The 26,699-nt window shown below is 42.6% G+C and overlaps 1 protein-coding gene across 4 annotated transcripts in view; it reads left to right on the top strand.

The window, feature by feature from the left end:
- Positions 1–16,528, top strand: part of LOC142765256 (4-pyridoxate dehydrogenase-like) — a 213,029-nt gene extending 196,501 nt beyond the window's left edge. For all 4 annotated transcript variants that reach the window (XM_075865960.1, XM_075865959.1, XM_075865962.1 and 1 more), the window contains 2 exons: positions 9,652–9,868; positions 15,196–16,528. In XM_075865960.1, coding sequence (XP_075722075.1) covers positions 9,652–9,868; positions 15,196–15,331 — 353 coding nt within the window. In that variant the 3' untranslated portion in view covers positions 15,332–16,528. The remainder of the gene's footprint in view (positions 1–9,651; positions 9,869–15,195) is intronic.
- The last annotated feature ends 10,171 nt before the right edge of the window (positions 16,529–26,699 follow it).

Below are 26,699 nucleotides of genomic sequence, written 5' to 3'. Positions count from 1 at the left end.
CTCAACGACTGCTTGGATAAAGGAGTGAACCTCAATCCAGAATGCTGCAAGTCCTTCTTCGCTTTCGGTGGTACCCTGTCGCCATCAATTCCGACTTCGAAAAGGCATTTTTACATATTGAGATACAGGAAACTGACCGAGATGCATTCCGGTTTTTCTGAATTGACTCTGTTTCCGTAAGCGAACACCGTAAGCTCGTCGAATGGCGCATGACGCGGGTACCGTTTAGATCAACGTCATGTCCTTTCTTGCTCATGGCAACTATTCACTACCACTTAGATAACGCATGTAAAGACAAAGAGCTCGCTTCTACACTAAAGAAGGCAATTTAAGTCGACGATTTATTGGTGGGTGCGGAGACATTCCATGAAGGTCGGCGCCTCTATGAGCAATCGAAAGCAATTATGAAAGATGCTGGCATGAAGCTCAGAAAGTGAAAGACCAATGACCATCAGCTGCAGAACATTTTTGACAACCAGGAGGAGCAAGTAGAAGGAGCATCCGGAGAAGCAGCTGCGGTCTTGAAAATGCAATGGAATAGAGAAAATGATTACTTAAAATTTTCTTCCAAGTCGGTTGCACAGTATTTAGTGGCTGGCCAGGTCGACACGAAACGTACCCTACCGAACGTGGCTTCTCGAGTTTTTGACCCGCTTGGCATTCTATCGCCATTCACCATCACTGCGAAGCTTTTCCCTATTGGAAAAATTGCCATGGTGGATACTGGAAAACATGATGGGCGTAGTGGAAATAATAGTGGGCATGGTGGAAATAGTAGTGGGCATGGTGGAAATTATGATGGCTATGGTGGGACGTAGTGGAAAATATGGTGGTTATGCCGGGACATACTGGGTGGTATGGTGTACAGATGATGGGTAAAGTGGAAATGATGGTGGAAAGCAGAGACTAGATAGTGGGCAATAATGGGACACTCTGCCCACCATTGCGATAATGCTGGGAAGCCCTAAGCATATGGTGGGTGGTGCTTATTATGGTGGGCTACATAGTGTACCAAGCTGAGAAACTCTTCCCACCATTGCGATAATGCTGGGAAGCACTAAGCAGATGATGGGTGCTGCTTGTTATGGTGGACCACATGGTGTACCAAGCTGAGAAGCTCTGCCCACCATCGCGATAATGCTGGGAAGCAGTAAGCAGATGATGGGTGGGCTTATAATGGCGGGCAAATTATATAGTGTACCAAGCTGGGATCTGTACGCTACATGTTCTACCATCATGATTTCCACCAAAGGTTAGGCCTACTGACCGAGCCCGTACAATTGTGTTATCCGTGCTTCCGGGTTTCAGAATACACGATTACGACGATTAAGTATGACAATACAGCGCAGCCATATGGCATCAATTAACCTAAATGAAGCATTTTTCATTGTGTATGCTGTTCGCTCAAGAAGCAACAAACATCGATGCGACGCGATTAAAGCACTCCCAGAGAACGTAATTTAGTGTCTTCTCACCGACAGCCGCCGGTCGCACTCGCCGGCACTTCTCTAGCTTTTGTACGAGAACTCAGACGTGGCAATTCGTGTGCTTGGTGAACCATTATGATAGCGTAATGTTTCCGGTACACTGCATTCATTTTGGCCAAGCCGTTATGTAGTTGTTGCTTTAGCGAAAGAGCAACAGCATTGCGCTGGCGCAACCGCCCTCTACATTGCGCGAAAAGCATCCCAATACTCACTCAAATAAATTAGGCGGGCGTATCTATGAAATGAGCCTAGAAGCGTCATAAAGCGTGAGCAGATGTCGCCCTTTAGAACGAGCGCGAAACGGATATTAAACTTGGCAGACCCCGCCGGTAAACTGTTGCTGCTCCCCAGTCCACTTGGTTTTTTTTTTCCTTTAAGTTGTGAATTGTAAAAAAAAATAGCACTAGTGCCAATAACATAGTGGCAATCGTTACAGGGCGCAGTTGCTTGTGTTTAATAAATGTGCAATTTTTAGTAGCAGGTGTAGATCTTGTCTATGTTGTGTACACGACAAACATAACTTAAGTTGAACTTTAAGTTTGTACGCCAACTAAATATTTAACACGCAACCACCGTCATGATGGTGTGGCGCAGTGGTTAGCGTCTTCGAATGGGAATCCGCAGGTTGAACGTTCGATCCTCCGTGGCGCCTAGTTTTTTTTTTTACGGGACGGGTGTTTTTTTATACCGTTTTTATAGAATTCTTTTTTATTTTTTGTGGCAGCTCGTCACGGTGATTCTGACGTCATTTTGCGCTCAAGTGTTGCCGGCACTGCAGCACCCACCATACCCACCATGCGCCATGGTGGGTGTTTCCCACCATTCACCCACTACATTAATCCACTATAATGGTGGGTGGTGGTTTCCACCATGCCCACCATTCGTTTTTTTCCGATAGGGAATTGTTTCAACGCCTTTGCGTTTTAGGTCATTCCTGGGGTAAAGAAATGCCCGCGGAGATCAAGACGCAGTGGGCAGCCTGGTGTGCAGATGTAATACAGCTCGGCCACATAAAGATTTCGCGTTGCGTGAGAGATGGACTGCATCGAGCCCTTAAAGAGGCTGAACTGCATATATTCGTCGACGCCAGCCTGAAGGCTTATGAAGCATGTGCCTATTTGAGAGTATTTGATGAATATAAAAACTCCGCTACCTCTCTGATAGTTGCAAAGTCAAGAGTGGCACCTATTTAGACACTAACGCTTCCAAAGCTCGAGCTTATGGCCGCGGTAGTGGGAGCCAGATTGCTAAAATACATTTGCTCCTCATGGGATTTCAAGCATTTCCATTGCTTCATATGGACTGACTCTATGATCATACTGAACTGGATCCGCGGAAACTATAGCAAGTGGAGTCAATTTGTAAAGCACAGAGTGACTAAACTAACGCAAGTTACTAAAACAGCGTTATGGCGTTACTGCCCAGGCGAAGACCACCCGGCGGACGTACTGACTAGAGGCATACCACTAAGGACTCTAGGTGCATGTCGCTATTGGTGGTGTGGACCTGGCTGGTTGTCCCAGCCAAAATCAAGCTGTCCTTCAGAACCTAACCAGTACAAACCAATAAACAAAGAGGCAGAGATTGAGACGCAACATGTATTTCTCCAAGCGTCATTCAGGAACTTACACCCGGTGATCGATATAAGGAAGCATAGCAACCTGCAGAAGCTCTTGCGCGTCACCGCCTGGGTCTTTCCCTCTGTGGATATGCCGTGAACTTCAAACTTCACTCAGCGAAGCAATTTCGGCACAGGAGCTAAGCAAGTCTGAAATGTATTGGGTCTGATATGTTCAGCTGGAAGTAGTCGCGAACGACGTCGAAGAACTGCAGCTTGCACACTCACTCCCCAAACAGTCTAAACTGATCGACCTTCACCCTTTCTTAGACACAAACAGACAGCTGCGGCTTGGTGGATGGCTCGAGAGAATGGACGCCACATATGACGAAAAACATCCGGTCATACTGCAACAGAGACATCCTTTCACGTATCTGGTAGTGATTGAGGCTGACTGCAGAGCTTTGCATGGTGGTGTGACAAGCACTATGATGCAAATACGACAGCGGTATTGGATCATCCCTGCTCGACAAGAAGTCAAGCAAATCATCAACAAACGCTTTCTCTGCCGAAGGTACAATGTGAAACCTGGAAACGTGCAATATGCGCCAATGTGTGAAGACCGTCTTCTATCGTCACGGCCATTTGATGTAGTATGATTGGACTTTGCAGGTCCATTATATATAAAGCAACATGAGCTACATGGCGATACATCAAAAGCTTATATCGTGCTGTTCACCTTTGTGACGACTAGAGCAGTACACCTTCAACTAACGAATGCGATCTCGACCAGCGCCTTCTTGCTAGCGTTCCAGAGGTTTCTTGCTCGCAGAGGAGTACCCACAACAATGTACTCGGATAACGCTCTCGCCTTCAAGAGAGTGTCACGGGACTTCAGGAACATCTGGAGTGTCATGAAGAGCTCTCCATTAGCATCTTTTCTGCCTAACTACCACTTAGAGTGGAAGTTTATCGTGCCAGGTGCACTTGGTAGGGCGTTTGGTGGGAGAGGCTTGTCCAGACTGTCAAGTCATCGTTGCGCAAGGTGATTGGAAAGAGCAAGCTCAGCAGCGAACAAACTCAGACGATGCTACTAAAGGTAGTAGCGGTTGTTAATTCAAGACCGCTGACCTACACGTATACGAACGGCAAAGAGCCCTCTCCAATATGTCCAGCGCATTTTCTTGTTGGACGTTTATTGTTAGCGCCTCCGGATCAGAGCAACAATGACTATGATGCCATCAGTGCTCAAGCTAGTCAAAGAGACATCAGCAAAAAGTTGAGATACTGACAGAAGATGATGGATCATATGTAGATGCAATGGAAAAAAAGAGTACTTGTTAGAACTACGGGCACTTCACCTATACCCAGCTCATCCCAGCAGCTGCCTCCGAGTAAATGACATGGTGACAATCGAAGAGCCTGGCATTTCCAGAGGAGTTTGGCCCCTTGGGCGAATCACAGACATTTACCCTGGACAAGATGCAATAATACGAGCTTGTCGAGGGAAAGCTCAAGATGGGGAGTTTTTCAGAAAACCAGTACAGAAATTGTACAGACTGGAATTGAGCGACGCTACTGGGGGGCGGGAGTATGTTGGAAAAGAAAAAGAATAAACGTGTGCAAGCAAAAGAAGAAGAGAACTGCAAAAGAAGAAGTTGGAAACGAGAAACGGCGTTCGGTCTGATTTCTTCGCCGATCGGTAGTTTTCCTTTACAGGCGTTATCGATAGAAACGATTTGATTTCGACCAGAAAGATAGGCCTTAATTCATAACTTAAAGGAAGTGTTTTCCCGCATAGGTTTGAGATTCACAGGAACTTTTGGGTGCGACATGCCATAAAATGTCTTTTAAAAGTCTAGAGAAATTATGTAAATAAGGCCTTGCCTATGTAGAATAAATGCGATTTCTCGAACCATTTCCAACAGTTGTGTGGTGGTTCAGGAACCTATTCGAAAGGCGTGGTTAATAGTAAATAGTTTTCTTTGAAGAAAGTCAAGAGGTGCTTGATTATAATGTGTTCTAGTGTCTTCGCGCATGAGCAAAAAATAGAAGTCCGTCTATAGGCATGGACGAGAGAAGCGTTATGTGATTTCGTTATAAGGTTATTTTTTCCGATATCTAGTTGTCTGGAAGCGCACGTTGTGACGGTGATTTCTGAAAAATGATGCACAAGAACTCCGAGCACTATTCGGCTTACCTTAAAAGAAACGCGTTAGGTATGCAATCAATACCGTATGTCTTACTGAGATCGTTGGTTAAAAGCAGAGACAGCAATATTTCCTCAGATGTTGAAATGTCCATTATGTGTGGGATATTAATAACTGTTTTTGGGCATGGCTTCCAACCACAGTCATGAGTGAACACTGAACAAAAACTTGTTAAAATATTCGGCGATAGTTTCTTTGTTAATAACAATAGCGTCATTTACACAAATATTAGAGAACACTTCTTTATCGGGGCTAATTGCTACCAGGATTTCGCCGGAAAGAAGTTTTATAAAGTGACGTTATACAACCTATCTTTGCTTTTTTTATACTGTCTTTTAATTATTTGCGCACGATGCTTAGTTTAAGCATGTTCACCGGAGTGAGGTTCTGATGTTGCCACTTTCTTATTTCCTTAGCTTTTTTTACCAAGTGAATGAATGGCTATGGGCTTATGTATCTAATTATTTTCACCTTTCGTGACACAAACATTAAAGCGCTGCAATAGAAGGTTTTTGATGCAACACTAAAAGTTGTTAAGAGCACAATTATCACATCCAGAAAGTAAAGTGAATCAAGAAAGTTGTAAGCCTGATGTGTCCAGTAGTTCTACGCCATTTGTAAGTGAGACGACAAACATCCCGCATTCTCCCCTCTTGCCTTTTGGAACTTATTTAGGAATAACGCGCATGTACAATTTGTGATCAGATAAGCACAATGGTGGCCACCACATGATGAAGTATGCTGTTGCTAACGAAAAAAAAAAGATCCAGTGTTGTAGCAATAGTATTCTCTGTGTGAGTGGGTTGCTTAACTAACTGAGGCAAATCATTGAAAAAGGACAACATTGACTAAGGGTTTTGCTGCATTTGAAGACGGTACAGGAGAATCTATATCCCATTTAATTGAGGGACAATGAAATCACTACCAATTATTATGTTAGTGCTAAAATAAGCATACTGCATTGCACACTAAAAAAATTACGAATTGTGGGGCAACGGAATACTTAAAATTTTGCTCCTATGTGTTGTTAAGCTTGTCTGAAATTTGCCAGATGTGCTTAGTTTTCACTCATGGGTCCGTTACAAAGTGTTTGAAAAAAAAACAGAACGTTGTTTATATAATAATATGAAATCATGACTTAATATAACAATGATTGATCGCTAAAGCAGACTGAAAGGGTTATAATATTATTTGTATTTGCTTCTGTATATAGGCCGTAACCCAAAAGAAGTACACATCGCACAAAATCAACGCAAGGCAACACACGGACAGACAAAGAACACGGGTCTGGCCCTAACGTGCCAAAAAATTTGTCACCAGTTCCATGTTTTCTGCCCGGCTGAGTGTTCCTTGGCGCTGGAATTCCGCCTTTAGAACTTATGAAGCAATTAGTCGAAGAAAACTCTTTTCAGAAGACGAACGCTCTCGATTGAGCTTTAAGAGAGTCGTATGGGTCGTCCTTTGAGTAGCTTACTAAATTATAGCCACTTTAGTGTGCTTTTATGTTGTTATAATTTTGAATCAGGCTCAGAGACCTCAGCTGCACCTGAAATATTTAACCATTCTCGAAACCGAGCCATTATGCAGGGCATTTTATGCAGTTATTGCTAGGCGACAACAAAATTCAATTTCTACTTTTATGGAGAGGGTTGCAAGCATCTTAGGAGACTAATTGTTACTAAAGAAAGTGTGCATAAAATATTATTATTGACGCAAAAACAACGTAAAATATTCGATACTGAAGCTCTATATTGTGCGAACTTTTAATAAACATTTACTGCGTAATTTAAAGTGATCATTTTTGTTCTGCCTGATAATATTATTTGATAGGGCTTAGCGTCATGAAACCACGATATGATTACGAGGTACTCCGTAGTAGAAATACTTCAGAACTTTCAACCCCGTGCGGTTCATCAAAACGCACCTAAACGTAAACATGTTTCAAGCATTTTCGCCTTCACCAAAACTACAACCACCGCGGTCAAGGGTTCGATACCTGTGCGGTCAGCCGTCGAGCTCCATAACCACTAGACCACCGTGGCGGGTTGTTCTGCCCACTATGTTGGGCGCTCCTAATGCACATTTATTTACTACCTAGCTAAAGCTACTCGCCATGTGTCGTGAAACTTGATTAGCATGTTTGTCGTAACTTCGTTTCTTAGCGAATACCACATTATGTTGCACTTTGCCTGCACTTTACTTTCATACATTCATTTAGAGGCACTGTTGAGCTTTATAAACCTGTACTGCTGAGTGAATGGGGAGTACAGATGACTTCGAGCCAGAAGACAAATGAAAGTTCATGCACAATGTCACCACATCAACAAGTACAAATAAGGATTAAATGAGGTGCGACTTTTAAACTTGTAAAGCTCTGTAAAAACGTAAATATGCAAGTTTACAAAATATTTGTCATAGAAGTATGTGGAATATATCACATCAAAAAAGCACTCGTATATAAGTGCATAAAAGTAAATGCCGAGTGTATTGGCTTCTGATTTTTGTTGAGCATCAAACAGTGCTACATTTTTGCGTGGTTTGCGCTCGCAAGGCACACTTGCGTCCTGTACTATATGTCTGCTCTGTACATGATGCATACAAACTAAGATTGCTTTTTGGCTGAGGAACCAAAAATTTTATTCTATTTTCGCAAAGCTGTGGCCTAAAATAACTCGAGCACCTTATTTCTAACGCCGAATTCGCTTTATATATCGAGAAAAATTGATAGTATTTAGAAAATAGGAAAACTTCACTTGTTCGCTACTCACGATATGTTCGAGCCAGCGTTAATAATTTTTGTCACCGTATCATGTCAACAAAACACGTCGAACATGCATCGATGTTAAAACGTAGGTAAATTAGTGTATCTGGTATTCAAGAAAAAATGGCACGTTTTTTCTGTAAAAACCATATTCAACATTCATATTTGGCTCATTCTGTTATAAATATACATCGTGCATTACAAGGCCATCTCAATGCAATGAAACCTAAATGAAAAATCGTTCGCTTTTCAATATATTTACTTTCATCGGCTGTGAAGTGAAGCCAATAAGGCTGATCTCACCAGCAGCACGCAGTCCGATCGTAGTGGCCGGCACGACAAGCAAAAAACTGGAAACGCCAGGAAGCCCTTTTAAAGATCCTCCATGTCTCATCTGCAATACTATTCATTGATACTTGTTAAGAGAGCAAATTAGAGAACGTTTCACTACACGCGGGAACAATAGAAGACGGCATATTTTCGTGGACTTCATTCATTAAACCATGAGTCAGCGATCTTTGAGCCATAGGGCGAAGCCAACACACCGGGATCAGGATGGCGAATTGTAGGAAAAGGAGTGGGGATGGTTGCTTTACAGGCAAAGCGTAAAATTTCGGCGAATCGATAATAACATACAAAACTGGATCGGAAATCATATTAATTTTTCGCATGCATGTAACATATCTTCAAACATATGATATGTCTGGTTCACCGTCCCCAAACCACCATATGATTATGAGAGACGCTGCAGTGAAAGGCTCCGGAAATTTCGGCCACCTAGAGTTCTTTAACGTGCCCCAAAATCTGAGCACAAGGGCCTACATCATTGTCAAATTTATCGAAAATACAGTCGCGGCAGCCGGGATTCGATCCCGTGACCTGCGGGTAAGCAGCCGATTACTATTCAAGAAAAGGGGGACACTTTTCCAATAAACCAGTTTTTAGTCTGAAATCGCCCCGCGCACCTCGTTCTCGTGTCTCGTTTTTTGCGCAGTTATAATTTTCCTAAATGTCTTACCAACTACGCCCCCATAGTACTCTTCTAGAGTTGATTTTTAATTAAGGTTACTTTGTAACTAGAGTAGAAATAAACAGAAGCTGATAGTTATTAGCCCTAGAGAAATAAAATACAGTGCTATGTTCATGCGATGCATTATATAAGAACATCTTTCTCTAGGAGCGCCTTTCACCGCTGTCGTTTCCCTCGCCATTTATATCAAGTGTACCACCTTGAAACAACAAAACATAGAGCAGCCATAAAGATAGCTCGTTATACAGCCAAGTAAATGTTAAAAAACAAGGACAATGGTAAAACTGGCAAAGAAAGATCACTGCCGTCTTGTTTTGGCAAAGAGTTGATACGAGCTGACGGTCTGACTAATCTTTGTTTAGATAGAAGTTTTGTGACCAAGCATTTTAATAAATAATTCACCGATATGATGAGCATAGCTTTTGAAATAAAAAAGAAGAAAAGTAGATTTTCATTACGTGATAATCTATTTCACCACGCTTTCTACTTCTGCACCTGCCTGAATTCAACCAATAAAAACTGCATATGTAACGTGACACCGATATTATGCTTCTATTCAAAGCGTCCAAAGAGTTCCTAAAATCTGGTCTTTCTACCAATTGCAGCGATGCTCCAGTGCATTCGAATCTTAAGTACAAAGCCCTTTGCCGAGATCGGCACAAAGCTTTGGGGAATTCCCTTCCCGCCGTGCCAACATTACACAACATGGAGCAGGGATTACCTGAAATGCATGGCCAGGCACCTATCGCATACCGGATGGCACCAGTGTTGCACCAATCCGATGGGTTCAGACCACAGGGCTGTCGTCGATCCACGGCTGAGGTGAGTGCGCACACTTACTTGCAGCGAAGTTCGTAGTAATTATCAGACATAAAGCATACCTTTTTCAACGACGAACGAATAATTATGGGGCCTTTCTAATGCACAGTATCGAACTAATTAGGGCCCTATTTTTTCTACCATGTCTGGAAGCAACCTAACAAAATTCCGCTGAGCGCTTTACATTCAATTGCTCACTAATTGAAAACCGGGTGCGTTGGAGAGCGTCCGAGAACGACACAATAAGGCAAGTACTTCGATGTTACTGGTTCTTCATGTCTCCGAGGAGGATAACAAATGTAGAACAATGAAACATAGATTTTCATCGTTTGACATGAATAGTTTACATTCCAAGCTTCCAAATAATGTGGCGGTGAGCGTGAACATGTGCTTCAGTGCATTCAGAAATGTACTCAAGAGCCGCGCCCCATGGCATGCGAAAAAAGAAGACTGCTCACAGCATATGACTTCTGTTACGTTGGTACGTTACCATTAAATACGAAACTTGAACCAAATCATGGTAATTTGATCAATTGTTGGCCAGATGCCCCAGGAAAAATGTCTAGAAAGGGCTTTATATTGACGTATAACGTCTATGCGGCTTTCTTGCTTGCATGTTTGTTTTCACGCACTGCTCCTATAGCAAGATGATTGGATGAGGATGTACAAAATAATAAAAAAAGCAGTGTAATAGATGTAGTAGGCACCTTCTAGTTAAAGCTTAGTAGCACGACGAATAAAAGAAACACATATCAAGTTTTCTCATAATAGGAACCAGAAAGAGCAATCCATTGTTATAGATCAATCACTGCTAACACATTCAAGTGATCATGCCTAAGTGTTTTATTCATTTATTTGTTTCAAAGTATATCATCAGTTTTTTAGAGTAAATTGGGCGAGGGTAAAAACGACACAACCAAAGCATGGAACCAAAACAGTTCGCAATAGTAACATGCTTGTAAAAGAGTGATAAAATTTAGCTAAGAATAACCATTAAAATCATTATAGTTTTTAGAAAAGAATGAAAATTTGTTTTTTTACTTACCAATGCAGACCTCAATAACGTTGCACTCACTCACTCACTCACTCACTCATAGAACATTTAGGTTAATGTTGCCGTCGCTTCTGCAGCGCCTACATAACAGGCGTGCATGCGAAGTAGAAACCTTTATCAAAATCAGCCCACAAACGTGGCCATAAGTAGGATGTATTCTGTGAGTTTCACCACAACCACTCCAAGACAAACACGTTGGTGAGAAAACGCCCAGCAATGAAGGTTTCACTCAAACTATCAACATTTGATCAGCTTGTATAAAATTCAAATAGAAAAAAAACTTCAAAAAACTGAAACACATAGAAGAAATAAAGAGGAAGGTAAACAAAGTTAAACGAACGTAAGTTAAACGTAGCGAAAAGGCAGTACAGGCGGTATGCATGCTCAAGGGGTTCAGATAAGATACCGGAGTTCCGCGAACAACTGAAGAACAGTATTAAAAGGCCAAGCATATTTACGAACACGTTCGTCTTAAAAACTTTCTTAAAACTTTGCCAGAAAAATTTTGGCGACAAATTTCGCAAAAGAATAATGATCCTCCTACTCTATCAATCGATGGAGTCCCTGTGACAGATAACGCAGTAGTTGCTGAAGCTCTTAATGCTTATTTCGGTTCTGTATTTCTCGTTGACGACGGCCGTGCACCGGAATTCAGCGAATTTGATCATAGCCAACCTATGAATATTGTGTCTATATCTGAAGAAGGCATACTGGCACTACTGTTAAAATTAGATGACAAGAAATCGCCAGGCATACACAGTATACCAAATGCATTTTTAAAGCGATATACTGAAAGGTGCTCTAAATATCTATGTCTGTTGTTCAAGAAACCCCTGTCTAATGCGGATCTTCTAGCGACTGGTAGTACCCGAAAATCACGCCAATCCCTAAAACAAACGCGTCATCAACTGCACCATCATATAGACCAATTTACTTATTATGCACATGCGCGAAGGTACTAGAGCACATAACTTCTGAACATGTAGCCAGCTTCCTTGAAAACAAAGGCTTAATTGGCTCCTTCCAGCATGGCTTTCGCCGTGGTTACTCTACAGTCACCCAGCTCATCAAAACTATCCACGACTTAGCAGCAGCCCTAGACCGACATAACCAGGTCGACATTATATTTCTCGACTTTGAAAAGGCATTCGACCGAGTCTCACATCGAAAATTATTATTGAAGTTAGAACCAATACTCAAGAACACCAAATTACTAGCTTGGATAGAAGCCTACCTCTCATGTAGACGACAAGTCGTGGCCATTGATAATAAAACTTCGCGTGCCATTCCAGTTTTTTTGGGAATCACGCAAGGCTCTGTTCTTGGTCCTTTATTTTTTCTTGTGTACATCAATGACATCGTTCGGGACATACCCGTTAAAGTAGGGCTCTTTGCTGATGATTGTATTATATACCGTAAAATTGCCACACCCCACGACAAAATAACATTAAATAAATCTTTGGACCAAAATCCAACATGGTGCACAGACTGGCAAATGACCATCAACAAAAACAAAAGTGTCGCAATGACAATTAGTCACAAAAATCACCCTATAACGTTTTGTTACTGTTCTGATAATGAACCTCTGGAAGTAGTAACTAACTATAAGTATCTGGGACTTATCATTTCTCACGATCTTCAATGGAATGACCACATTGACTACATACATAGAAAGACAATGAAAAAAACTCGGATACTTACGCAGGTGCTTGAGTAAGTCCTGTCCAGAAGCTAAAATATTAGCCCATAATACTTTTATTCGGCCACTCCTGGAATATTGCGCCGATGTTTGGGATCCATACACAAAAAGAAACATTTTATTTATTGAAAAAAATACAGAGGAATTCAGTAAGGTTTATCTTTAATCATTACAGCTGGGAGGCATCAGTAACATCTCTTCTAGAAACGGCTGAGCTAGAAAAATTAGCAAATCGCCAATACCGCGAACAAACGAAACTATTCTACCTTCTTTATCATGGACACTTAGGTATCAAAAAGGATACATATCTAAAAGACTCCCACCGGCGGCCTACTTGGTCCCTTCATGATAAAAAAGTAAGCGAGTTCTCTAGTCATACCAACATTTTTCAGTATTTTTTTTCCAAGAACTGCAACCAATTAGAATTCCCTCCTTTCAGCTGTGGTGGAATGCCCGTCACTATCATCCTATCTACAGGCCCTTCAGTCCATGGGACATAGCTCTGACATAGTTTGACATGAACCCTGACGCTTTTTTTTCTTCCATATGTTTACGTTTTCATGTTTTCACTACTTTTTAAATATCTTGCTGCTGTGCTTGTATGCACTCGTTGTACTCTTCTTCTTTTGCTGTTATTATCGCCGCATTGCTTCATATGTGTTTACTGTAACCTTTTTTTTTTTGTACTCACTTGTACCCACTCCTGCCTAAGGTCTGAAGGTCGGACCGGCAGCACTGTAATACATACATAAATAAATAAATAAATAAATAAATAAATAAATAAATAAATCACACAGATATAGAACTCGGAAATGTCAATTCCCACCCTTTCAGTATTTGTTATGTAGGTCTCTTTTTCAATCAACCCCAAGCACTTTTTTTGCATTTGCTACGAGGAAACTATACCAACATTACGAATCAACTAAAGGCATTGGTATATTTTCAGAGTGGAAAAAAAAAACCGAAAGGGATGGTCATTCTTCTGCTGCATTTCTACTTCGTTTTGTAAGCGGCGAACTTAAGGCTTTAATGCATAATTTGTTTACCATAATGTGCATGTATACCTGCATAGCACCGAAAACGTTATGTGTGTCTTATATGCACAGTGGCAAAATTTAGCGAGGCGTCTTTTTGTACACATTGTAGGGACTATGGCGTGTGATACTAAAGTAATAAAGCCATGAATTTCTTCATGAGAAAACCGTGTTCTTATCGCGCTCATAAAAACACTGATAATATTGATTCATTGTGTTTTATTGAATATACGCTTGACTTGATTGTTGGAGATGTGGGGTTCAACGCCCCAAAACCATCATATGACTATGAGAGGCGCCATAGTGGAGGGCTCCGGAAATATAGACCACCTGGGGCTCTTTAATGTGCACCTAAATCTGAGCACACCGGCCAGCAGCTTTTTCGCCTCCATCGAAAATGCGGCCCCCGCAGCCGGGATTCCATCGCACGACCTGCGGGTCAGCAGCCGAGTACCTTGGCCACTGTACTACCGCGGCGAGGCTTCGAATATGCGGTGATATCTCAATAGCATATTTTCGGTTTCTGATTGTGTCACATCGGCAAGAAGCGTTTACTGGCAAAAAGTACGTAATATTTTAGGTAGTTTTAATGACTGCAATCTCAATTCACTGCGGCTTTCTTATCTGCCATCTGAGTTGTTTAAAATTATTCGGCCATTGTCTACTTGGCACTGCCCCAGACTACCACGTTTCAGCAGAGCAAATAAACATAGATAAAAAAGAACAGACATTGAAGTAGACCGAATATATAGTTTGCCTTGCAACCATTCTTTTCACAGCTTTATTTACACTGCGCAATATGCTAGCCGGTTCCCTGTAATATTTTGGTAGTTAGAAAGGTTGCGCTGAGTTCATGTAATACTTCCAGACATCCGAAAGGTTTGCTTTGTTTCCCTCTTTTGTGAGCTTTTGTACCTTACGGCTGTATTTGTGCGTGCAAATTTTCAGCCTTGTAGTGAACAACGTGCAATGTCCTTCGTGACCGCGGTATGATTTAAATTATAAATAAATAAATAAATAAATAAATAAATAAAAAATGTTGCCGTATTCTTTGTGAAAGCAGTGTGTACCATCCTTCAAAATTCGAGAAGCGATTGATCTGTCTCTTTGGTTACTGTTCATCGTGACTGCTAAGAAATTAGCACAATCTTTAATAGGAACTGATCATCCCATAAATTGGACACGCACAAATATGCTGTGAACTGAGTCATTGTACACTCCCACTCACAAAAACTTCAAAAGTTTTTTTTATGTTGTTTATTGTTACTTCTGTCTGCCTTTCGACATGGCAAAGCTGATTCGCAACGTTACACGATCCTGCATAATGATGACGTTGTAATATTTGCCCATCCGACAAATAAACAGAAATTTGGGAGAAAATAAAGCAATGCCAAAAACCATTATTTGATAAATGTCCTCTCTTTTTGTACTCGTATTGTGCTAATGCTATTGACTGGGTTGAATGATTCAACCAGTTAGCCCGTGTTGATAAATTATATGGTTGCTTATGTGTGTCTCATGCCTGTTCTCGTGTTTCTCGCAGGGTGCGTGGAGGCGTGAAGGGACTGAGAGTGGTCGACGCGTCAGTTATGCCCTACATAGTGTCAGCAAACCTTAACGCAGCAGTGTATATGATAGCAGAAAAAGCGGCAGACATGATTATTGAAGACAACCGGTAAATTCAGCTTCTCAAAACGCTGAATAGACCACCAAATGGCCGCTGAAAACCCATGGTGTTATGCGTGGCAGTATGTGGTAAACGCTTGTTTTTAACTATACCCACCACTACGCTGAATAGATGCCGTAGTTTGATTTTACGTAGTTTTTCGCCTTTCAAATACACAGAAATACTCTTAAAAAAAAAGTGCAGGGAAGTAAGGTGATCTCGAATTTCGAAAAAAACTAAGAAATGCAAGAAGTGATGAAGAGAAAACTTGTCAGATGCTGGGCCCTATAAAACAAGAAATTTTCCATGAAGCCACAAGTAAAAATTTAAGACACTTTTTATAATCAAGCACTATTGTTGTTCAGTTAGACTTGCACTGATAAGAAGTTGTTTGGCTACTCACACACTTTCATTGATTCATGCTTGTAGTACCATGACCCTTAGAACAAATACATAATACATAGGTAGTTATATATCGAAGCAGCTCAGACACAATAATGAATTGTTTACTTGTTCCGATTGTGTCGATGTTCTACTGGGTACTGTGATATAATGAAGCGCAGCAAAATAATGGCCTATGCTGCAACAGTCTAAATTGATGATAGTCTAAATTGGAGACAATAGTCTTAGGCCCCAAGTACAACGACCGGTATTTTCGTTGGCGTGAAGTCATATCAGAATTTTCCAACGCCAGTTTTACAGCACGAGGCTTCATTCAGTTTCTCGACAAAATATGTTCTAAATAAAAAAAAGCCAGTCTGAAATTACACGGCAATAAATTCGATATTTTCAGGTTATTTATGCCACGATTATTCCAGGTCATCAATTATCAGCGTCATTAGAACCACGTTTAGTAGTTTTCCTACAGAAAAGGACATTGTGTGAAAAGCCAGGTCATCAACTGCCAGCGTCATTAAAACCACCTTTAGTAGGTTTTACTACAGAAAGAGACATTGTGTGAAACAATTCTGCCACGGTCATGCGACACTCATATTGCAATCACTTATGAAGTTGCAAAAAGCATATATGGTGCATCGGTACGGCTCTCTGTTCCGAAACACTGACTCTTTATGCTTCATTCACTCACGATGATATTGTCTTAAAACTTAGTGCCGACATAAATTGTGTTATCTTGGTGTTCTTGACTATGTATTTTACATGTTTAGAGACCATAAATACTTTCACAATAAACTGCAATGATGGACATGCATGGCTAGGCGAAGCATTATTTATTTTATTTTTTTAGTGTTCTCCTTCATGGCCACTGTTGTATCGTGCCGCATAGCAATGAGCGCGAGCCAGGAAGAGACAGACGCCGAGCTGCACATGTCAAAGAACCCCACGGAACTTCAATTATCAAACGAATAATAGAATATATAAAGTATTTCTCACATAAAGGAGCATTTTAGATATGGCCAACCGCCAATGTGGTGTGCTAGCTGATGACTTCAGCTAGCACATTAAAACATCGTCACCTTCGGAAAAAGAAACACAGAGGCCCTCTGAATGAACCCTTTGAACACAATGGTGATCATCAAGTCTCGGAAACATTCTAGGTTTCTCCAAACTTTTGCTGACGGTTCTCTTTGAACCATAGCATCCTCAGTTTCCTTTTAAGGAAAGTTGTCCTCTAGCTCGGGAACCGACGGCACTACAGACACATCACATTCTCCATGGCTGGAGTCGGCACCGAAGTAGTCCTCCTCGGGAATGAGGGCATCACAGACACAGAACATTTCTCATGACTGAAGCCTAAGGATGCGAATTCTGAGGCACAGCTTGCCGGCTGGAGACCCAGGTCCTAATGAGACAGTAGGAACATCGATTGGTTCCGTTGGAACTGGAGGCAGATCCATCGGTCTTTGAGAGGTTGCCTGACCAGTTGGTGCTGGTGGCTGATGTATCTGACTATCTGTAACTTGATGTTCTTTCGGTACGCGTGTAAATTTGAGGCATTTCAAACTCGTCCATCTTGAAGCCTCAGAGCTCCCTCTAGAAGCGTCTTGATGACTGTCAATGGACGAGATTATGCCGAATCTCTCTTAGCATAAGTTCCCGGCTTTCCTACATACACCATATCTCCCTCCTAAATTTCTGGCACGTTTGCACTTCTCTTGTCATCTGTGTATTACTTCATGCAGCGCTGATTCTCTTGTACGAACTTGCGAAGCTCTGGCATCACTATAGAAAGCTATTGTGTGACATATTTTGACGGCACGCCAATGGCATCAAGTCGAATTCTCGGCTGGCGCCCACTTAAATGTTTGCAGGTGAAATGCCTGTTGTAACGTATGGCGTAGCTCTATTAACTGCCACGTAATCTAGGATGTCTTGATTGAGAGGCCGTTGCTTTAAAACTGACAGTTTAATAAAGTCCTTCAGGCTCATGTAATAGAGTTCGGGTAACCTATTAGCCTGAGGATAATAAACCGACGAAACTTAGTGCTTGACGCCCCTTCCTTTCAAAAAGCTCTCGAGCAGCTCGGACTTAATATGGGGTTCGTTGTCAGTTACGACCTCTCCTGGGTAGCCCTCTTGGTTAAAAACTGCCCTTTTAAATTTCATGGCAGCCTGTGACGTAACAGCATTTGAGAGGCAAACTTCAAGTCATTTCATGTAATAATCTACAAACGGTATGATAAACATTGGACTCGTTGCTCCAGACATATTTAGGGGTCCAACAATGTAAATAATGCCATTTTTTCAGGGTTTGCTTAGGTAACCAAATTCAGTAGAGCAATGAAAGTCTTTTCCGACTTGTCTGCTGAATGACACACATAGCAGGTTGGAACTTGCCTGTCCATTCTCGGCTACCAGTACCAGAGCCGTAAACACCTCTGGCACCACTATTCTGCCCTCCCTTAGAAGTTTGCCATCGACAACGGAAAGTTGTTCTCGCAACAGGTAAAATGGCATCAACTTCTGTGGCAACATCTTTTTAGCTGGCCATCCTGTTCTGGTGTATTTGGCGATCAATTGTAGCGTCTCATCTGCTGCTGTCTCAGTTTGCACCTGTTTCTTGGTAGTGCAGAAAAAAATAAAGAAAATAACTTTCTTTTCAACATCAGATGACGTGTCTTATACTATGGATAGCCTAGACAAAATGTCTGCCACAACATTGTCGCGATCCCTTTTGTAGTCAATGCCGAAAGTGTTATAAAGTAACCTGGCGCTGGCTGATTATCTGGGAGTCAGCAATGGCTTTTCGCCATTTACTCTTCACAAAAGCAGGGTCACTAGTGCTTGATGATAAGTCTTGCGAGGAAATCATATTCTCCAGAAGTACACGTGCCAGCGTTCACAGGCAAATAAACACGCCAGTGCCTTTTTCTTTCCAGCGGAGTACTTTCTTTCTGTGGCTGAAAGTGACCTCGATGCAAGCGAAATTGCTTTCAGCTCGTCTCCAGCTTGCTGCTGTAAGACAGCGCTCAGGCCTGTGCCCAAAACATCAGTTGTTACGTCTGCTTGAAGCCGTCGTGCGAGCAGATAAATCACCTTACATAATATCAACCTGCTAAAAGTTCTTTGTGCATAAAAACGCTTGACGGCACGTAGTTACGTGACGCTAAGTTTAATAAATAAGAGGCCTGGGAGGAAGCCTTAAGCAGCGGTGACTTCTCAGTTCAACTTCGGGCTGTCCAGAGGGCCTGCGAAAGGGCGGAGGGCCATTGCCTTCAGGTTCCTACGTGTGAGCGGCGTGCGACTGCAAGAAGAAGAGCGGATTGTCGCGTACAGACGTTGCCCTGTTGCTAGAGGGAGACGCCAACCCTCGGCAGGCACCAAATAAGAGAAGCTGGGCGACTTTCGCAGAATTCAAGCGCAAAACAGACCAAATACTGCCTCATTAAGCCTCAAAGAGTGGTGCGAATTCATCAGGAATAATATAGAGGCGGCCACCAGACAGCTCCTAACTGAGGCTAATGCAGAGGCCATGGACTCTAAGCTAGCCCACGTAAAAGAAGCAAAGCAGACAATTACTATGAAATGATAGATTCAAAGACTCAATGTTAGCTAAGGAAGAAAATAGCAGAACTGAATAAACAAAGAGAACAGCACTGCAACAACCTAAGTAATCAGCAGTGGAATGAATTCTCTGAAACAATCGATGGGCAGATCAGGAACGGCAAGGCATTGAAACTCATTAAGTACCCCGTAGACGAGCAAGACATCAAGTCCAACCAGAGACACTGCCTTGCGCAGGCCACACGCACAGACCCTAAAAATCAAGACAATAAAATTGTTATTAAACAACTCATAGACAAATACCTACCTGTCGCTAAAGAGCAAGAACAATTTCCACGATCGGAATACCGAGGTGCCTCTCAACCGGAGTTCGATCGTGTAATTGTCGTCCAAGTGCACGAATAAACAGAAAGTAAGAAAGGACAAGCGCTTTCTCGCAACTAAAGCATTTATTAGAGAGAGAAAAATATAAAAGCAGGCAAACAAAAAGAACGCATGCGTGTACAGGGGAAAAGTACAACCGTGGAAACTCGAGAACACAGTAAAAACAGAAAAATTATCCAGAAACATAATCTAGAAAGTCAAGCTCTTTATCGTGCAGCAAAATTTAAGGCTGGCTGACACATTGTTGTCCTCTTTTACTTACGTGAAAAGCTTCCATCAACTCATGAGTTAATAATGGTTAGATATAAAAACTTGTTCAGTATCATAAAAGAGAGGATATCAGCCGCACTCTTTGCAATCAACAGCGAGATGCGATACCCCTGAGGATTTCGAAGAAAAATTGTGCTCTCTAAAACGAACATTCATGCACCTTTCCGACTGATCTATGTACAGTTTACCACAGCTAAAAGGAGTCATGTAAACAACACCCATCGCACAGTCCACGAATCCTTTGCTTTTTTGCTTACGACATTGCGGAAACTCTCTGTGCATGCGTGAACAAATGGACTGCGATTTGCTTTTGGCTGAGAAAAGCACATCAACTTTATATCTATTACCGAGTTGCTTAGGTTCATGCGATGTCTTCTGAAGATAAAACGTTACTGCTATTTTCCTACCTTTCCTACTCTCATCACGACACACTGAGTGGTTCCATTCAAATTTTAGTTTTTTAATCTTGTTGTTACACAGTAACGTGATGGCATAATTAGGATACCCTTCTTGTTCTCGTTTTCTTACTTGATTGTCAAAGCTCATTTTAATTCTGTGTTGGCACGGTTTTCTCAGAGAATAACCCAAGCTCGTGGTAACGATGCTTCTCTCCACCAGCTTTGATTGGCTCTACCTATTTAACAGATCTAGGACAACAATATCAGCAATAATGCTGAGGTTCGAAGACCAACTTACAATCTAGAAATTGCAGTTTCTTTAGACGTGGCAACTCAAAAGAAAAGTTCAGTCTCTTGTCTGTTTCTTCAAGAACCTTGAATTTAATAACAACATCTTGCATAAAATATAATGACGTTGTGAACACGAGAAAATCATCAACGTATCTGAATACGTGAACTGCGAGTCCTGAAAAACTGTTTTGAAGTGCCACGTCAAGCTTTTCTAGAAAAGGTTCGCCTAAATAGTGGAGTTACTGAAGAACCTAAGCATATTGCTGATCTCTTGACGTATAGATTACCTCCTCAAGCCACAAAAGTTGACATCAAGTAGAAGGTAAGTAACTCTAGAAAACTAGATACAGGAGATTTTCACTTCTGGCACAAAGACAGTTCACATTATCCTGCGCTATGCGCGCTTTGAGCGCTTAGCATCAGCTCTTCTTGATGTATCGGATAGTACAAGTCCTCAATGTCTATGCTAAAAGCGCTACACTAGCTAGAGCTATCAGTGCTCAGAAACTAAAGCACCGCTTCGGAATGAGTGACACGAAATGGATTCATGATAAAAAGGCTTTCTAAAGTGTTTTGCAGGTATCTCGAAACAACGCTTTGTTACGTGTATTGCTCAGACACAATCGCTCTGAATGGCATATCTGGCTTGTGTGCCTAGGCCAAAAAATATATCAAGTTCAGATCGCTTAGCAGATTTGACCGCAGTAGCTAACCGCTCAACATTCATATCTGAAAGCAAAGAACAAGCATTTTTCTCTACTTTTCAACTTTTGCGATTTGAAGGCACAAAATTCTTGTCGAGCGCTTCCAAGGCCCTCTCCGAATAGGTGCCCTAATTCATAACAACACAGAAACCTTCTTTCGCAGCTACAAGAAGTTGTAGTTTCTTAGATGCTAAAAGTTTACAAATTGGGCAAATTGTGTCCCTACCCTGTACATTCATCTCAGTTTTCGCAATGGTATCAAGATATTCCGAAATGCACTTGGGTCGATCCTTTTCCACCACTTGCCTGGAAATGCTAGAGTGCTAACACCAACGTGTCCACCCCCTTGAGTGATGGCTCAAAGCGAAGCTTGGGGCCCATGTTGAGAACATCAAGGTGCTTCTGATAAAGTGTTGTGTCACTGAGGTTCAACACTTTTCGAGCTTGCGCATGCAATTTCTTCTCTTTGGAAGTTGCGAAAGAACTTGTCGCCAGAGATACTCGGCCATGTCATTGCCAGTGTGGCACCAGTCCCTGTAGAACAGCTGCTAGCGTGTATCACGCATCGTGCTGCACGACACCTTCAGCCAGTCCTTGATGTTTCTTACTTGCCAGAGCGATTTGGGCTGCAGAATCCGGTGCATTCTATTTGAATGTCTAACGAAGGGTTGAAGCCATCCGGACAAGGCTTGAAGATGAGGTGGACAGGTTCCATAGCGAATGTTCCAAGAAGTCACCCTTGCCTTGCAAACACATATGGCAATTATTGAAGCCTGCGTGGCTGGGCGAGATAGATTAAGGTGAGGAACATAATTAGTGTCCCCGGTACTAGAAATGAATCGCAACAGAATCTAATGTTAGGCTAGTTGGATATGCACGGTATAACTATCGTTAAAGGCCACGTATAAACACAAAGGAAGGGAGGAAGAGCGCTTTCTCGCAACTAAACGATTTATTGGAACGAAACGAATATAAAAGCAGGCAATCAAAAACAACGCATACGTGTGCAGGCAAAGTACAAAGTGGACACTAGATAACACAAAGTAAAAGCAGAAAGACTATCCAGAACCTAATCTGGAATAGCAAACTCTTTAATGTGCAGCAAAACCAAAGGCTGGCTGACGCATTGTTCTCTTCTGTTTCTTATGGGAAAAGCTTCCGTCAACTAATGAGTTAATTAATGGTAAGATATAAAAAACAGTTCAGTATCCTACAAAAGAGTATAGCAGCCGCACTCTCTGCAATGAACAGCGAGATGCGATGCCCCTCAGGACCTCAAAAAAGAATCATGCTTTCGATGACGAACATTGATGCATCTTTCCGACTGAGCTATGCACACTTTACCACAGCTAAAAAGAGTCGTGTAAACAACGCCCATAGCAGAGTCTATGAACCTTTTGCTGTGTTTCATACTACATTGCGGAAACTCTCTGCCCATCTATAAACTTACACCAAGATATACTGTGAATCAAAACCAGCCATCAGAGCTTTCCGCAGAGGTAGGATCGCACCACAAGCAGTTTGAATTATTAATAGTGAACAGATCATTGATGCAAATTACATATATTGGTTCCCAGAGCACCTTGGCTCACTCGATGACATTTGTATGAATCCAACTGAATAGCATTGCCTTAGAACTGATAGACCAGGCCGCTTTTTCATATGGCTTTGATGCTGCTGTATTCGATAATCTATGAAGGGATGCGCACTCGACATATAATAAATTTACGAAACATTACTACTTGAGAGCGTACAGCCACTACTGCTTCAACAAAGGATAATCCCGACTACCGGAAAATCACAGAAGAGAATACGTAGTTAGCTCAGGAGAACGAGGAACTTAGAAGTCAAACTCTCGCGCAACGCAGAATTTGAAAAAGGCTATGTCAGCTATAGCAGTGAAACACGAATCTATGCTGCAAGCTTCGGAAACAGGATCAGCCAGTATATCTAGTGCAGTCGTAACACAAGTGACCTAATGTCCTGTAGCAGTGGGCAACAACACCTTAAGTACTGGCATGAATGGCGCAGTCACCCTCCCAAAGTCACCTCAAGTTTGCGACCTACCAATGCAACCATTAGAAAGCCAAGTGCACGACACACAGAGTAGTATAGTGTGATTGTCTAAGAGCTTTAGTCAGATATTAGCCGATTTCGGAAACCAAGTGTCCGCAGAAATGCGAAATTGGAAAGGCGACTATCCTAACATGCAGAGACACTACGTCAATGGTTCCATGATAGGAATGAATAGGGCAATAAAAACACTCCCTAACCTTAAGGGTCCTTCAAGTCAGCCAGCCAAGAGAGGGCTTGGTTGTCGCTGACAACTTTGAAAGGCCTGCCGTAGAGGTAGGGGCGAAACTGGAAGGTGACCGAGATGATGGCAAGACACTTCTTTCTGTTGCGAAATTGATAGCGGCCGACTCGCATAACTGATGACCCTATCAAGTTCGTCAGTCTTCTGCACCATAATAGCTGCAAGCCCTACACTGCTTGTGTCGGTGTGGTATTCTGTGTCCGCATTTCCGTTCAAATGAGAAAGTATCGGCAGCGTCTGCAGGCATCATTTTAGTTCGTGAAATCATCTCTCCTGTGGGATTTCCCATGTGAACTTGACGTCAGTATTTGTAAGGTTATTGAGTGAGTAACTCGGTGACGTGGGCAAAATATTTGACAAAACTCCAATAATAGTGCAGAGGCTGAAAAATCGATGCGCGCCCTTCTTTTCGGTAGGCGACGGGAACGGAGTGATGGCTGTTGTGTTCTGGGGGTTGGGTCGTACCCAGGACTTGCTTATCACGCGCCTCAAGAAAAAGAGCTGCACGTATGCGAAGCGGTACTTTTCTGGCTTCTTAGTTAGTCAAGAATTTTTGATTGCTTGAAGTACAGCATCAAGGCACTAGAGATAATTCAATGCTTGAGAAAAGCACATCGTCCAAGTGCCCAAGTTAGGTCTGCTACATCAATTCAGTGAGCACGCAATCCATAGCACGCTGGAAAATTGCAGGTGCTGTGGAGAGACCAAAGGGCATAATCTTGAACTTGAAAAGGTCGTCTGGTGTTATGAATGCAGTCTTTTCTTGGTCTCTGTCTTGTGAGACGACGACGAAGTGTTTTTCTGCCGAACACTGCTCATTTCGTTTGGTGTTGTTTTTGTGAATTCACGTATTCTGAAGATCATCGCTATCCTGCGGGCAGCGATGGATCCAGACAACACAGTACGCAATCCGGACTTGGCGTCGCTATCGACGTTAACATCAAGGAAGCGCAACAGCCGGAAGAACTACAGCACCAGTTACAGCACTGAACTGTACATGGCGAGTAGTGAAGACAGTGACGACGATTTTATCCCTGCAATAAAGCGTAAAGCTGAAAGGAGAATGGCCGGCGCGTCTTCGCCAGCTAGCTTCTCTACAGCGCACAGTAAACGCCATATAACACTTGTTGTTCCTGTCGACTCTTTGATCAACCTGAAGAACATGAACAAGAAAGTGATGTCAGCGCGTCTCGAAGCTATCGCGCCTAATGAGATAAAGGATATCAAACTCAACCCACGGAAGAATATCTCAGCCCTAGACGCAGCAACAGGCTGCGCTACATACCTTGCAAATTGTCACGGAGCTTGGAGACTTCAATCTCAGTGCTTATATTCCGCAGGATAGTGACACGACGACGGGCGTCATTTTTGACGTTGATGTTTCCATACTGAACGCAGACCTTCCTGTGCTAATAAAGCCAGGTACTGATGCAACGGACAAATTACAAGTATGCCGGCTTTGCAAATCCCGTTGCATCGATTGAGGTGACCTTCAGAGGTGATTACATGCCACCGCATGTAAAGGTTGGTCACTTTCGTCACGTTGCTCGACCATACTTCCCAAGGCCACTACTTTGCCACAACTATCTAAAACTGGGTCATGTTAGAACTGTGTGCAACAACAAGCAAGCATTCCCACGTTGCGCCGAACCGCACAAAGCAGAGGCTTGCCAAGCAACTCTCCTAAAATGCAGCAACTGACGGAAACCATGAGACTTCATCGAAAGACTGCCCAGTACTCAAGAAGAACTGGAGCATTCTGAACCAAATGGTGAAAGACGGATCCTCACGAAAAGAAGCGGTGACGGTTGTTCAACAACTTCGTTTCCATCGACGGCGGGGCTCGAAGAAAAAAAAGCAGTCCTGTGCCGGACGTGCCTTCACTTACGCCACCATCGCCACCACCACCACCATCACGACCACAGCGACCTCCCCCACCCCCGGCACCAGGTGGGGTACGTCCAGATATGCTGATAGACACTGCCGCGCAGCAGAGAACATGTGGCTCTGACTGGCCCGCTTTACCATGCGTACACGTGTCTAAGGAACCACAACATCGACAGTCAACAATGCATGTGCCCCCAACAGGCAGTCTATCCACCCAAGAGGTACAAGTTTTCTTTGCATTGAGGTCGTTCATGAGTGTTATTCGCACTCTTTTGTCTAGTCTAAAGATCCCTGCCACTAAATGCGTGCTGAGGTCTTGGACACACTTGAACCAATTCTTGCCGGACTTACCTAACAAGATGGCGCACCATAGACCACATCAGCCTTTTCAAGAAAACGTCAAGCGTGCTTCCATAATTGAGTGGAACGCCAGATGTCTACAGTCAAGAATTCCTGAGTTTAGTCAGTTCATTTTCGAGAATCAGTTTCCCATTATCGTCATTTGTGAACCGCATTTTTCAAAAATACCTCGACTATCGGGCGATGAATCATTCGTTTCTTTATCGTGCACTGAGCGAAGTCAAGCTGCTGTGTACACCCGCAAAGAACTCACTTATGCTCGCCAAAGAGTACATTCTCACAATGGGAATCACTACGTTTGTCTATATGTAAAAAAAAGAATTCGTCGTTTACGCTGTTAGGCGCGTGTATAGCGCCGTCACGTTGACTAGACCAACAGATATTGAATGATATAATTTCAACGACCCCAGCATCTTGGATATTGATGGGTGACTTCAACGCCCATCATCCACTGTGGGGAAGCATCAGGACAAGTCTAAAAGGCACGAACCTAGTTGATCTGGCATCAGAGCACGGGCTTCAGGCGCTGAACGACGATGGCCGTGCTTATCTCCGAGGAGTAACCTATAGCAGTTGCCTGGACTTCACATTAGTGTTGCATAGCATTGTCAGGAAAGTCCAGTGGTTCACAGATAGTGAAACCCATGGCAGCGACCATACCCACGTACGTGACAGTCAGATATCTAGACGAATCTCCTTCCCCTGGACACTCAAGCCTCATTGACTGGGAAGAGTATCAGATATGCGGGGGGAGAAAGTGCATGAACGAACCGCTGGAATTCATTGAAGAAGTGACTTGTTGTGCGA

The sequence above is a fragment of the Rhipicephalus microplus genome, chromosome 6 (assembly GCF_043290135.1).
Source record: "Rhipicephalus microplus isolate Deutch F79 chromosome 6, USDA_Rmic, whole genome shotgun sequence".
Classification (NCBI taxonomy): domain Eukaryota; kingdom Metazoa; phylum Arthropoda; class Arachnida; order Ixodida; family Ixodidae; genus Rhipicephalus; species Rhipicephalus microplus.
Note: the sequence above shows the minus strand (reverse complement) of the source record. Positions and strands in the feature narration are given on the sequence as shown.